Below are 14,561 nucleotides of genomic sequence, written 5' to 3' on the forward strand. Positions count from 1 at the left end.
GAGAAAAAAAAGCATGACTCTCCGCTGACTCATTTATTAAGAATAGGTAAGCACCACAATCATAATACCTGTTCAAATAATATATGGATAATTTTACTGAGATCAGAACCATGAACAAGAAAAAAAAAAAAACAAGGAAAATCAAGTTTAGGCAAAACTTGAAAACAGTTTAAGCAAAAATGTATAATTCTAATAGTGCAAAATATATGGGATGTTACCTATAGTTGTTACATTTTTTTTTAATATACAAGTATGACTGTGTACCTCTAAAAGCTAGATAGTGAGAGCCTACCTTTCCCTCTCCACACTAACTAACCATTGTAGTCACTAATGGTAATATATATTTAATAACTTTTATATGATGCAGTTTGCCTACAGACTTTTTCAGGTATCCTTATTTCTTTAATCATCTCTCTTCCAAATCAGCAACTATGGTTACATATCAAATTTACTGAATTTGTATGACTTCTTTAAACAGAGGGAGAAATTATGAAATAGTCTCCTAACACAACAGTATGTTCAAAAAAAAAAAATCCTCTTTAAACATTAGAATTTATTTAAAAAAAATTGTCAAATCTTTCAGACTTACTTTTAGACTTAAATGACTATTACTGACATATGTTCAGAATCAGTCTATATACTTACCACCTGTTTCTCGGGCAAGTACAGTACAAACTCGAACTTCAGCAGATAGACCGATGACAGATACTCTGATCTTAACTGCTTTTAAACACTTCACATAGAAAAACAAAAAACACTCGAATGCATCAGCAAGACTGCAAACTGTAAAAGGTATATAAATATTCAATTTAAAAGTAATCACAAAAATGATGCATCAACATTTTTTTTTAAAAGAAGTACTAATTCTTTACTTCTATACCTTAATTAGATCATAGATATTAGATGGATCACACGTTGTCAGGCTACTGAAGATAATCAAAACCTCTCTGCTTGTATGTCCTGGCATGTGCCTATAGAAGGTAAAAAGATGTATATTTAAATTAGCTATAAACTAAGAATATAACAATTACATACACGTATGTTGAAGTCTGATGCTGTGGCTTTTTAAGAATCCCCAAGAATAACATTTCCTAGTACTCAGTTGTACAAAATTCAGAAAAACACATGGCTAATGCCCACAAACACCAAAGGATGCTGTAAATCCCTCAGAGAGCTGCTCCCACAATAAGGTCATACTTTTCCAAAAATCTAACCTACTGAAATAACCCTTTCAAGTTGATGGCTTGTTATAGTTCTTGAAGTTATCCCACCACAGTCCTCCAGGGAAAAATTAGATTAAGTCTGACACGACCACAACAAATCATCTCCGAGCATTTTTCTTTTTTTTAAACCATTATTCTGTGGTCAATTCGGAGATGCAAATCTATGATATCTTTCACAGAGAGTTTCTAGTGTCTTTCTGTCTCTCTCACTTCCACATATCAGAATACTGCAAATGCTTTAAGATAATCTTTTTTCTTTTCTTTTCAACTCTCTATAGGAAAAAAAATCATCATCAACTCAGTCAACAAGCTTCTGGTATTTCCTTTTAAGGCTTTTAACAATTTAGAACCACTCTAAATAGCCATCCTTGTAACTTACTGCAATGTCCACCACATCCTTTACTGTCATTGTTCTTGGCCTTTCTTGCTTGCCAGTCAGACTCTCCCTCGAACATCCATTCTTTCTCTCATGCCACTTATTTACCATGCAAACTCCCTCCCAGCAAAAAATCTAAAAAGCTACTCACTTTTCATGTGATACATACAAAACCCAGCCAGATGACCTTGCCGCAGGTGGTAAGCTATGACTGTTCCTCTTCCTCCTCCTTCCTTTTCTCATATCTTTAACTAACCCCCCACTCCTGCCATTCCCCCAGACCCTACCTCTACAGCCAAATTAAAAATAAATAGTTAAAAATAAAAAATAGGAAACTAACAAAATTGATGGTATTTCATCATCCTGTTCATTTACCTGTCTTCTATATCCCCATTTCCAAACCTTCATCTGTTATTAGATTTTAACCTTTCTAGGACAGGGGCTATGTTGTCTTCAGCTGTGTTTGTACAATACCCAGCACAATGGGGCTTGGATCCTGAGTGGGGCCTTTACACATGATGAATTATTTTTTTAATTATGATAAACTGCTCCTTTTGCTACAGTAACCCAGGTTCCATTTGTCCTAGCCTCATAGCTGAGTTCATTAAAACCATTCCTACAGACCACTACTTACACCATTTTTCCCATTTGACTTTACAGCTTTGGATTGCTCCATGAAAAGTCTGTTCATATCGGAGGAGCTGAGCCACTTACTGTGCAGAAAACAAAATTTTAATATGTTCTTTGCTTTAATGGATCTGCAGTTAAAAGTTCAAAATCTGCACTTTTCAGCTCTTTGCATGTAACAGCTCTGGTCTTGCCTACCTCTTCAAAGAAGAGAATGAAATCCTATACAGAAATACTCAGAAGTGTTAATTTTGCCAGTAACTGTTTCTCTAAGGTGCTGAAACGGAGTGAACCAAAAGACAAGGGGACATTTGATATTTATGTAATAGGTAACTAACAGTTATGGTTTGTTTACATGTTTTGATAAATACTTTGTGCTCTTATAGAGACAGAAAACCAAAAGTTCCCCACTTCTTACTAATATTAAATAATGCTTCCAATTTTTCCTAACAACAATTACATATTCCCCTCTGAACAGCAGCATAAACAGTTTTTGTTTGGGAATATTAAATGCTTTAATTTTTTATTTTTAAAATGACAATTATGTTGACTGTGCATTGTACAAAGCAGAAGTTAGTTATCTGTATTGTAATAACACCTTAAGGTATCTCAGAAGGATCAGTGCAGCACTGTGCAAGGCATCACTCCCAACACAAATACGCTCCCCGCCACAAAGAGCTTACAATCAGCGTTTTATCAGTTTCTGTTGTTCCAAAAAGAATGAAACCTATAATAACCTACATATACTAACTTTAAAGTCTGCATGGCCAAATTTAAAGAGTTATACAGAGATGGTTCTCCATGGCAGGTCAGATCTACAGCTTTCTTCAGAGCAGTTGTATGCTTTCTTGGGTTTCCTATAAGTAAAAACAAAAAACAAAACTCACCTGAAATAGTAAGATAACTGAAAAATGTACAATTGTAAGATTTTTTTATAAATGTATACTGATACAGTATGAAATACATAAACAAAATATCCTAAAGTGAACTGTATCACAAATTGTTTTAGTAACAATACTATTTAGTACTTACATTGTCCTTTACATCCTCAAAGCACTGTACAAACATTAAATCGCTCTCAAAGCACCTAAACAAGGTAGTAGTTATCTCAATTTTACAGATGGCGTAGTAGACAAGGGGAGGTTAAATGATTTGCCTGAAGCCACACAGTTTGTTAGTGTTAGAACATACATTAGAAATCAAGAGTTCCTGTTTCTCAGCCTCACCTCTAATCCTCCATTAACTACAATTACAAAGTTAAAACAGATAACAAGGAGAAAAAGAAAATAACCAGCATCAGAAAAAAGGTATTTTTTTCATATGATATTTGAAATATTGATGAGGGAGAAATATGAGAAGGCTGTTCCAAATGGGAAGAGCTCCTAGCAGACGGCTCTCGCACCGAATCATGAAAATGTATATAAAAGAGGAAGTTGGTGAGAGAGGAAAAAGAGAGAAGGAAGGGCAGGCAATAGAGAAAGTCATGTGTTGGCACTCAATACAAATTACATGCACAAAGTTATCAAGAGAAAAATCAACACTGAAATTTGACTTCTGCTCTTAAAACATACATATATTTATATTCTAAGCATAAGTAGACTCCCTGACCAATCAGAAACCTATCTCAAAACAGGCTACAATCCTGCAATTAGATCCACTAACGTGGACCCTAAACCCTTCTGGTGCTCTACTAACTTCATTAGAGTCTGCCTGTATGGAACAAGTTGCAAGATCAGGGCTGTAGAGTGCAACAGTTATAGTGATGACAATGATTCTCTAATACAAAAGGATACTTCTTTCCTACCTGAAAGTTCTGTCAGCTTTTCAGCTCTTTTACTCTTAGTTACAATTATACCAATCTGCAAGAAATAGTTCTATTAGTGATTTATCAATTTGATCTACATTCTTAGTATACCCTGTGTATTGTTATATAGATCTTTTTGGATCAGTGCTTATAATACCCACATATTTAAATCTCTGCAGGCTTTCTTTGCAAGCACAGTAATTTAAAACCAGCTCTCACTTTGAGATACAGGAAATTACTAGCATAACTCCCTTTGTACTAAGATGAAAATATATTCTTAATTCTTCACTTTATTGGTACCTCTAGCCCCTAAGGACTAAAATGTCTCTTTACATCCTCTTCCTGGCATTAAGAATGCAATTCTAAATCCTAATTGTGTTAGCATTTGTACTGTAAATCAATTTTCAATTGAATTCTCATCCTCACCATTTAAGAGGAAAACAAAAATGACAAGATCGGGGGAGAAAGGGGAAAAGACTAATATTAATTTAAAATAATCTGTTGAAAAATGTTTAAAATTAAATGAAAACTTCAAAATAGTTCTTCCAACTTTGGTTTCAGACAGCTGCTTAATCAGTAACAATGAATCTGGTTTCCAACACAGGTGTACATACCTACCTGACTAATAGGATTTTGGTCAAAGTATTCTTCAACAAAATATTCCAATAACTATAAAAAAAAGTTCTGAGTATTAAGATAATTAAACATATCAGTAATTTCATCTCTGTTAAAATGACAGTACTTATAAAGCCATTAAAAACCTTTAAACACCCCCATCCTCCCACTCTCTACCCACGACTCTCCTTGGGTGCACAGTACCTTTCAGAAACTTTAGAAAAATCTCAGCTTACATTAAGTACATGGTGACTATACTACTGTTATTTCTGCAGCAAATTTAAAATAGATCTAACAGCATTAGTTAGAATTAAGACAACAGCTGAAATTTTAGTCTGTAATACAGGTCAGTGGTAACGATTACTGAGTTATTTTCTGCGACCAATAATCTTGTTAACAAAAATTAAGGTCCCAATCCTGAAAATGGTTGTACACACACATTTAACATTAAGCATGTGTGTACACCAATGAAGTCAATGGAATTACTCATGTCCATAAAGCTAAACACATGTAACTGTTTGCAAAAACAGATCAAGGACTAAGTCATATTTAGCCAAACTTATTCCACCTTCCATATGGCTCAAATTCACTAACCAAAACTAAGCAGTATTTTGGTCAACACATGGAAGATTAGAGTTATTTTGAACAGAGGGTCTTCCCCATTCACACAAAAGAAATATTGATAATTACTTAATTTTTAAAAAGCTATGAAGTTTAAACAAAGTGTGTTCCCCTAATTCGCACCAAGGACCCTACATTATCTATACTTCTGAACACATGGAAGATATTACAGCAGTGGTGGACAACCTGCAGCCTGTATGCGGCCCATCAGGATAATCTGATTGCAGGCCCCAAGACATTTTGCTGACAATGACCGTCCACAGGCACAGGCACAGCCCCCCACGACCACGGTTCGCTGCGGAAAGAAGCGGGCCGCAGGGACATGCTGGCTGCTGCTTCCCGCAGCTTCCACTGGGAACCATGGCCACTGAGAGCTACAGAGGGCCGTGCCTGTGGTCAACATCAGCAAAATGTCTTGTGGCCTGCAATCAGATTACCCTGATGGGACGCAGGTGGTCCACCACATATTACAGGGAAAAGAGAAAAATGGAGTATTTGATTCAGCAAAATGTGAAAGTTTTTCCTATGTTAGCTAAAACTGTTGCCATAAATACAGCACATAATGTTTTATTTGTATAGGAAATCAGAATAATACACATATTTTAAAACAACTTTAATGCTTAGTATTGTCAGGGCATCACCTTATCATCTCCATCAAGTTCAGTCTTCTATAGTTAGTCATACCTATCTAAACTGGAGTAAGTCACTATCACAGACTCAATCAGGACCTATGAAGCATATTTTCAGCACAAAAAATTAAAAATTTATTTTTAAGAAGTGCAAAGTATATTTGTTCTCTTTTCACTGCATGCTGCGGGTGATACTCCACAGTCTGCCAACTCCCACATTTTTTGTATGGCACTTCCTGTTATTTAAACTTCTCCACAGCCCTCCTAACATAATTATTATTACTATTACTTCTGTAGTGCTTAATGATGCCAAACAGCCCCACTGTACTAGCTACTGTACAAAACAAACACAAAGACAGCCTTTACCTCACAGAGCACAGAGTTTGAAACAGTGTTTCCCAAATCGGTGGTCCCAACCCACCAGTGGATTACAGGAATGTTCTAGACGGATCACCACAACCAGGACAAGACTAACCCATCACTGCACAGCCCAGCCAAACATACACTTCTCCCAGCCTGGTGAAAGTGGGGGGTTGGAGAGCAAGCCCACCCCACATTCATCCCACAGCGGCAGCTCCTCTCCCATGGGGCTGAGCCCAGCTTCCTACTCCAGGTATTGCAACCTGGTACCTGGGACTGCAGTCTCACCCACGCAAATTTGGTCACCATGGAGGGGCAAGGCCAAATTTGAGAGAGAAGTGCTGTGCCCCCGTGCACCAAGTCACAACATCTGGAGGGGGACACACCCTGGAGAGGAGTTGCCACTGCGGGATCAGTGCAGAGTGGACTCACTCTCCAAACATGCCCTTCCTCTCCTAGTCCTCGCACTGGGCCAAGATTAGGGTTGCAGTGCCAGAGCAGAGGGTGCATATATGTAATGGTGGGTTACAAAAGAAAAAAAAAAAAAGACCAAATGCTGTTGGTGAGTCGCCTTAGTACGAAGTCTGGGAATCACTGATTTAGAGTTTGGAAAATATGCAAGACAAACAACAGACAAAGAGGGAAGAGGCAGATGGGAACATTAACATAAGTATTAGTCAAAGGTAGTTGCAATCCTGTTCGAGTCCAGATAATTGTGATCTGCAGACATCACAACAAAGGTAGATTAATATACTTTTGATAAAATAAATACCTTTAAGGTACACGTAAGCCTGTTAGGTTTTAAATCTTGGTCCTCCATAGTTCTTGATCCATCTACCACCACATAAAGGTGACGCATCTGAATCATAATCATAAAGGATATTAATTCTGCAAATTCTTGGTTTGAAACAAATAAACTTTTAGAACTCACATTAAACATATTTATAAGACAGTAATTTAAAATAACTGCTGTTTATTTCAAGTAAATTAAATAGACAATATGTAAAGCCTTCTCTGTCACATTGGTAATATTTAGAGTACGGAACAGCATAATGGCCTTTATGGAGTCTTTGGTGGCTGCTGATTAAAGAGGTTAAGTTCCTCTCCATCCTCCCTTTACAATGTGAGCAGAGATCTTCTCCTGATAAATGATCACTGTTCTCATCCTCTCTCAAAAGATGGATTATGGAATAATAATATTTTGTATTTATATCATTTCAACTGAGGAAGTCAGTGTTTTACAAATCAATCAGTTCTCACAACTGGTCTGAATTCGGAGGACAGATAGTTCAGTGGTTTGAGCATTGGCCTACTAAACCCAGGATTGTGAGTTCAATCCTTGAGAGGGCCATTTAGGGATCTGGGGCAAAAGTCTGTCTGGGGATTGGTCCTGCCTTGAGCAGGGGGTTGGACTAGAGGACCTCCTGAGGTCCCTTCCAACCCTGATATTCTATGAATTAAGCTAGTACCATTTTACACATTGGGAAACAAACTCCAAGAGGTTGTCTGATTCAACTGTATCACAAAGCAGGTCCTACCAAAAAAAATAGAACCCAGGTCTCTTGAATATCAGACACTTTCAATATTTAGCATACCACACACCAACTCATGAAAGTAAAAAAAAAAAATTGTCTGTTGGGACAGAAAGAAACCTCAAACTCATGCACATCAAGTCAGTAAAAATATTTCTTAGATTTGATGCCACTGTTTTCTGAAGAGGGAAAACCACTGTACAAATAATCTCAGACACAACAAAACTAGATCTAACAGTCAAGGGGAATATATAAACATACCATTCCAAGTCTAACTTGCCCATGGTGTTCAAAGATTCTGTTAAAAATACAGAAGAATTTGAGCTAAGACTATAACATGGGATTCTAAAACAGCATCAATAACTAAGGCCAATCCTACAGTTACATCACATGCTAAATTACCATTAACATCAATGCATTTAAAAGGGATGAAAGATTAGGTTCTAAATAAGCATACAACCAGGACTGTGAAAAACTGTGGAAGAGGCTCAGTGAAAAAAACAGTGCAGTGAGTCATATCAAATTTTAATGGGGTTATTTGTTTTGAACTTCTTTGCCACTCTGAAGTATTTACACAAACATAATATATTTGAAAGTTTGAGGGGTTTTGCCATAACATCAATCTGTGAATGAAAACTAGCCTTTGCCTAGAATGTTTTTAGTCACAGAATTTTAAACAAAATCAATTTATAATGTGGTGCAAATAACACAGCACTAGGCAAATATCCAGCCAGTCCAATAATGAACAGATTATTTTAATCTGTATATCAATATTTTGTTAGAGGGCATACAAAGATGGATTCTGCTATTTATATTCAGTTGTCTAGTTGCAGCACACTGCATTACCACATATAAAATATAAGTTTAGGACCCATTTTCTTTGGGAGCAGAGGTATGAACTACCCAGTATCAATGCCCTTAAACAGTTTGAAAAGAAATTTCATATTACTCTTTCTGGCACAATTAAGTAAAGATGGAACTATGGAAGGGGAGGCTGAATCTAAGACACAGAATGAGGAAAAAAAAGGGAAAAGAGAAAGTATGTTTACTTATAAATATTGCAGTATGTTTAATCTATCTGATGGGGACAATTTTTTCTCAATATAATTCCTTTGACTTCAACATACTCACTCCAGAGATGAGCTTTTCCTAATGTGTTCTCTGTGCTTCAGAACTTCAGGACTGCTTACCTTTTTCTCTTAGCCTTAAAAAGAATGTCCTCTATAGTTGCTTTCAGTGACCCAGATTCATCTTCTTTCAGAACCTCCCTACAATGAACAATTTATTACATAAAAGTTAGATTAAATTTTCTCTCTTAAAATAAAATAATTAATAAAACAAAGCTTACCATGTTCTTTCATAACCCCCTTCCCAGCGTTTGGTTCTTTCAGGCTCGTCATCCATGTCTGTCCGTCTGTCCAAAAGTGCGTGCTTATAATACTGTTAAGGACAATGATTACATCCTTATAAGCAAAGGCATTTTGCTAAATTCTGTCTGATTACGTGCCACAGAACATTGGATCTAATGCAATGCATCAGTCTCTGTGTTGACAATAAAAATGTGACTTAAGATGCTCAATTACTTTTGTCAAAACTAGGTCCCTCAATACTAACATGCAGGTAGCACTTTGCCCTGTGCGTTTGTTGTGCCCGGTTAGTTTTTATGTCAATGACGCTCACACCCGCGCCTCACAAAGGGGAGGGCAGGGCGGTTATTTAAAGCACGTTTCCTACAGAGCTAAAGGGGGTCCCCAGGGATTGAGACGGGGCCACTCTGCCTGGCGCCGTTACCCGGGGCCTCAGGGAGAGGCGGGGCCGAGGCAGCAGCCGGGGGCCTGTGCGCGACTCTACTTTCCCCTCGGCCCCGGCCTGCTCCTGCCACCCGCGCGCCCCGCTCTCCCAGGCCGGCCGGGGGCGGTTAGCGGGGCGACGCGCGGATCCCAGCGCACGCCACTGACCTGCCAGGACCGCGCACGAGCTCCCCGCGAGAATCTCGGACACCCCGCCCCACACACACACACACACACGCTCGGTGTGATTGCAACTCGTCCGACCGGCGCGCCAGGCCGCGGGAGGAACGTTCCGCCGTCAGAAAGGGCCGGCCTGGAACGGGGCAGGAAGTGGTGCCCGGCCCCCGGGGGGAGGTACACGGGGGTAACGCACGTTCCCCCCCCGCCCTCCCGGTCAGGCCCAGGCCGCCCAAAGGGACGCCTCTCCCTCCAGCTGCGCCCGGGCCGGGCTGACCCGTTACTCTGCACGGCTGCCGTGAGTCGGCCCCAGCCGGCCGCCCACAGGCGCTGCCCGAGTTACACGGGACCCCGGCACTCTCCCGACTGAGCTGCGGCCCAGCGCTGGTGCAGTGGAGTGTCCGCGCTCCTGTCTCCACGGCACGGGCCCTGCTCGGCCCGCTGGGGACGGCTCTGAACCTGTCCCCAGACCCCACTGGGTATTGTGCTAGGCTCTGCAGCCTCCACTGCTGGCCGCCGTCAGTCAGAGACAGGACTCGGGCTTAGATGGACCTTAAGGCGGGTCTAGCCTCGCACTTCCTTGGTTCCTGCCAGGGGAAACTCTCCCCAGACAGAGCTGTCCCCTCTCGTGGCCTCTGAACCTTTGGGCTCTTTCGCCCATTAAGTTCAAATCTGCCTGGGAGGAGGTAAGAGGAGTTAAGTGGCAGTTGCATAAAGACAAGTTCCAGCTTTACCTGAAACACAAATAGCGCCATACCCCAAACTCCTGAAATAACTCAGCACCTGGTTGGTAAACTGCGTGAAACAACCCAGACAAGGCAGAGCTGCTGTGAAGAAGAGGGAAATGTTTCAATTTATTTGTCACCAACACCATGGCAGGCTTGATGGGTACAACACACAATATAGCTAGGAATTAAGAGACACTGAAAAAGCAGGTGCAACATGTGAAACTCTCCTATTAGGCACCACACATCATCATAAGCACCATCACCTTGGTGCTTTGGTATCTACATTAGCATCCAGTGAAATACCAGATTAAGTTTAATGTCCTGGTTTGACCTTCAAAGCTGTCAAAAGGATTGGACAAGTGGTCTTTGATACTGCCGTCAAGCTGTGCTCTGCAAGAACAAAAATGAGACTAGTGGGAGCTGATACAGCAGCTGATAGCTGTGAAACTCACTTAAAAGCTAAGATTGGGACAAACCTTGCCACTGTCCGAATAAAAGACAAGACATCTCTCTACCATAACTTACAATACTAAGAAATATTTAATAAAAAATCCATGTGCTGGGCAAGGAGGTATTTATATCTAGAATGTTCTCTTGATTTAGAGTTTATAAGGCACTCCAGTATTGACTGTGATGGTTAGCACAGCATCTATACCGAAGACAGACTGATCTAGTTCAGATCCAGAAGTAGCCTTACCTTAAGACAAATAATGAATCACACAACTGTTTGTCAAGTAATTAGAGTAGGAGACTAAGATCCCAGTACTCCAAAGACTGTTTACATAGTGTGAATACCTCCAAAATCAGTGGGATTACTCACAGGGTTTAGAGTTCTGCAGGTTCATAAATCTGTAGGATTGGGGCAAAATTCCTGTTCACGTAGATATAAATTAATCTTGTTTCCCATATAATAATGCTGTTTCTCTTGGTCATTTGCTATGATTCACATAGTGCCGGATTGTGGAGGTATCATGCCAATTGTTCATAAATAAATTTGTTTAATGGGAATGTGTTGTCAAGGAAGTATGATTTTCCACCAGATTAAAGCACTACTTCTAAAAACACCTGTGTAAATCATCTTTATTTTAGTCATTAACTGAAGTATCTGAGAGGTAGGATTTATACATTAAAATACAGTATTATGTGTAAGTTACTGTACATCTATTTTTTCCATTTGTTGAATGTTTCCTAATGATACTATTATAGTCTAGAGCAATGGCCCCAAATAGGGTAGTAACACTCTTGTAAGACACAGAGTCTGTAATTCAGGGGTTCTCAAACTGGAGGTTGGGACTCCTCAGGGGGTCGTGAGGTTATTAAATGGGGTCGCGAACTGTCAGCCTCCACCCCAATCCCTGCTTTGCCTCCAGCATTTATAATAGTGTTAAATATATAAAAAGGTGTTTTTCATTTATTAGTGGGGGGGGTTGAACTCAGAGGCTTGCTATGTGAAAGGGGTCACCAGTACAAAAGTTTGAGAACCACTGCTGTAATTGTTTTACTTCTACACAGTAGTGTAATAAAGAGGGGTGAAAACACTATCTATTTGATATGGCTCTATGACTAATCAACTAATTAATAGAAAAAAATTTTAAGTGTCTAAAATAGTCTCTCATGCAAACTCATTGCATACTCTATATGGAAACCGTTAAAAATCATTTATTTAGTTATTCAAACTTCTGAAAAGTACTGGCTCCTATATATCTGACAGCTCTTGGTATCAAATAGACTTTAAACCCTTTCCAGATCTTGTGTTCAGGTCATACTCAGGGGCATTTTCTAATAAACTAAGACAGTATGGTCAAGTGGACTACACATGGTTTTAAGCCATTGTAATCCATGGCTGACTGACAGACTTCAAGATGGTCATATCACTTCTGCTTGTCTTGGTTTCCCTATCTATAAAATGGGGATATTTCCCCACTTCACAGGGTGAGAGATGTGGACTGAATGCTGTTTGTACACTACTCCTAAAATACAAGGTGGTGAGTAAGAATTGAGATTACTCTTCATAAAATAGCTGAATTTTAGTAAATTTTAACTTAACAGAAGTGTTTCATTGTTCAAAGAGAAGAATATAATTTTATTCAATTCATCTTTTAACACAGTAGGAGAACTATCATTAAAGAGCCCTACACCTGGAATCTTCCAGCATTTAAAATCTTGGGAGTGGTTTCACCCAGTGTTTGTGCAGTCCAGTGTTAATGCAAATCCAAACAGCAATATAGTCTTGCACAAAACAGTCATCACACAGATTTTCTGGAACAGGACTGTGACACTGCACCCCATATTCTTCATAGTGATATATGATTATGGCATAATTATGATGTATTTTATGCAAGATAGGTTATGTGAGATATCATTGAAAAGGTTATGATTTACTGAATATGATTGTCCTATTTGTATGCATGTATCATTTTTTTATCTGAAGTTAGGAATATTGACTATGCATCTGTATTACAAATGTGTTTACACATGGAGAATGCCCACTAGACAAAAGTCTCTCAGTCTAGATCGCTGGCTAGGAAGAACCCATTCAGGTTAATGAGCCATTAGGAGAAAACAATAGGCCTTAGAAGGTGAGCCTTCCTGAGGATGCTACAGAAAGCCTCCAAGTTATGGCTGCTGTGGCACTAGAGGGACATGTGACCAGAACTCTAGCTTGGGATATCAGTATTTTTCCAAACGCTGGTTTGGGAACCAAGCTTTGAAACAAAGGGTATATGTATATCTACAATGCAAAGTTGTCAACAAAACTTTTGTCTTTCACGGGTAGTTGAAAAAGCCCCTCCCATGAAAGACAAAAGGTTTGACAATGCAAGTGGCAGTGTGAACACAGATTTGTGGGCAGGAGCACTCTCCTGCCAGACAACGCTAATGCCACTCATGGGGCTGGAAGTATTTTGTCAGCAAAAGTACGGACAAAGCATTTACACACAGACTTTTAGCGACAAGGCTGCGTCAACACAGCCTTGTCCCTAAAACCTGCATGGTGTAGACAAGTCCAAAGGGTTCCTGCCACATGCAAAAGCTATTTAAGGCAGGGGAGTGACATCATCATGGTTCTTCTCTGACTCCCCAAAGAGACTCCTGGAAACACCTGAGGAACAAGGACTCAACTGGGGGAAGTACTGGACCCAGGCTAAAGAGATTTTTAGCCTGTGACTGGAACACCTGGTGACTCCAAACTCTAAACAAGTGCAGCTTGCCCCTTACAAATCTGCAGCCTGCTTGTATCCTTACTTAGGGTGAAGATTTGCTATTCATAGCCAATCTATGTAGAATATTAAGCTTAGTTTGCATGTTTTGTTTATTTGCTAGGTAATCTGCTTTGATCTGTTTGCTGTCCCTAATAAACACTTAAAATCTCTCTTGTAGTTCATAAACTTGTTTTTGCTTTGCCTAAGACCCGTGTGTGGGAGTCATAACTCGGGGTAAAAAGCTGTTGTATATTCCTCTTCACATTGAGGGAGGGGGCAAATTTAAAGAGCTTATGCTGTACAGTTCTCTGGGCAGCACAAGTTGATATAATTTTGGGTTTACAATCCAGAATGGGGTACATGCCTGAGTAGTTGGGAAGTTCCTTAGCTGGAGCCTTCCCATGCAGGGCTGGTCACAGCATCTGCATGTAACTGCAGCTGGGTGTATCCTGGCCTATGTGTGGGCTGGGTAGCTTGTCACAGCAGTACAGTCTAAAGGGAGCCCAGGCTGGTGGGTCAGGGGGACTCAGTGGAGCCCCAGTTCCAGATGGCACCCCCAGGGAAACCTGTCACAAGGACATTTCCTCCAGATCAAATGTCTTGTTCACCACTGTGCCTGATGTCATGCTAGTAATGTTTCTGTGGTCCCTTTGAAAAGATTTCCCTGACAAAAAAACTGATGGAAGCTGCGTACTCAGTCTTGCATCTGGGTGGCCTATCTTATGCCTTTCCAAGAGAGGATGGGTTTCAGCACAGATGTTGCAGATACTGTAAAGCTTATGAGGAAGTTTTCAGGCAGTAAGGAATACAAATAAGACTTCAAGACTAAGATATAAGCCTTTGACTGAACACACACAGTCTAGTTCCTTATAAGGACAA

At 39.8% G+C, this 14,561-nt stretch overlaps 1 protein-coding gene across 5 annotated transcripts in view; it reads right to left on the bottom strand.

Moving 5' to 3' along the window:
• GTF2H2 (general transcription factor IIH subunit 2) overlaps positions 1-10,626 on the bottom strand; it is a 30,633-nt gene extending 20,007 nt beyond the window's left edge. For 3 of the 5 annotated variants that reach the window (XM_045020466.1, XM_045020470.1, XM_045020469.1), the window contains exons 1-10: positions 10,489-10,626; positions 9,136-9,227; positions 8,978-9,055; positions 8,049-8,085; positions 7,028-7,114; positions 4,649-4,699; positions 4,031-4,085; positions 2,978-3,083; positions 881-971; positions 646-733 (exon numbers count right to left, since the gene is read on the bottom strand). In XM_045020466.1, coding sequence (XP_044876401.1) covers positions 646-733; positions 881-971; positions 2,978-3,083; positions 4,031-4,085; positions 4,649-4,699; positions 7,028-7,114; positions 8,049-8,085; positions 8,978-9,055; positions 9,136-9,227; positions 10,489-10,509 — 706 coding nt within the window. In that variant the 5' untranslated portion in view covers positions 10,510-10,626. Of the gene's footprint in view, positions 1-645; positions 734-880; positions 972-2,977; positions 3,084-4,030; positions 4,086-4,648; positions 4,700-7,027; positions 7,115-8,048; positions 8,086-8,977; positions 9,056-9,135; positions 9,228-9,745; positions 9,979-10,488 lie in introns of those variants that run through there. The other 2 variants (XM_045020468.1, XM_045020467.1) reach the window with 2 other exon arrangements.
• Between the last annotated feature and the right edge of the window lie 3,935 nt (positions 10,627-14,561).

Source organism: Mauremys mutica, chromosome 6 (genome assembly GCF_020497125.1).
Source record: "Mauremys mutica isolate MM-2020 ecotype Southern chromosome 6, ASM2049712v1, whole genome shotgun sequence".
Lineage (NCBI taxonomy): Eukaryota > Metazoa > Chordata > Testudines > Geoemydidae > Mauremys > Mauremys mutica.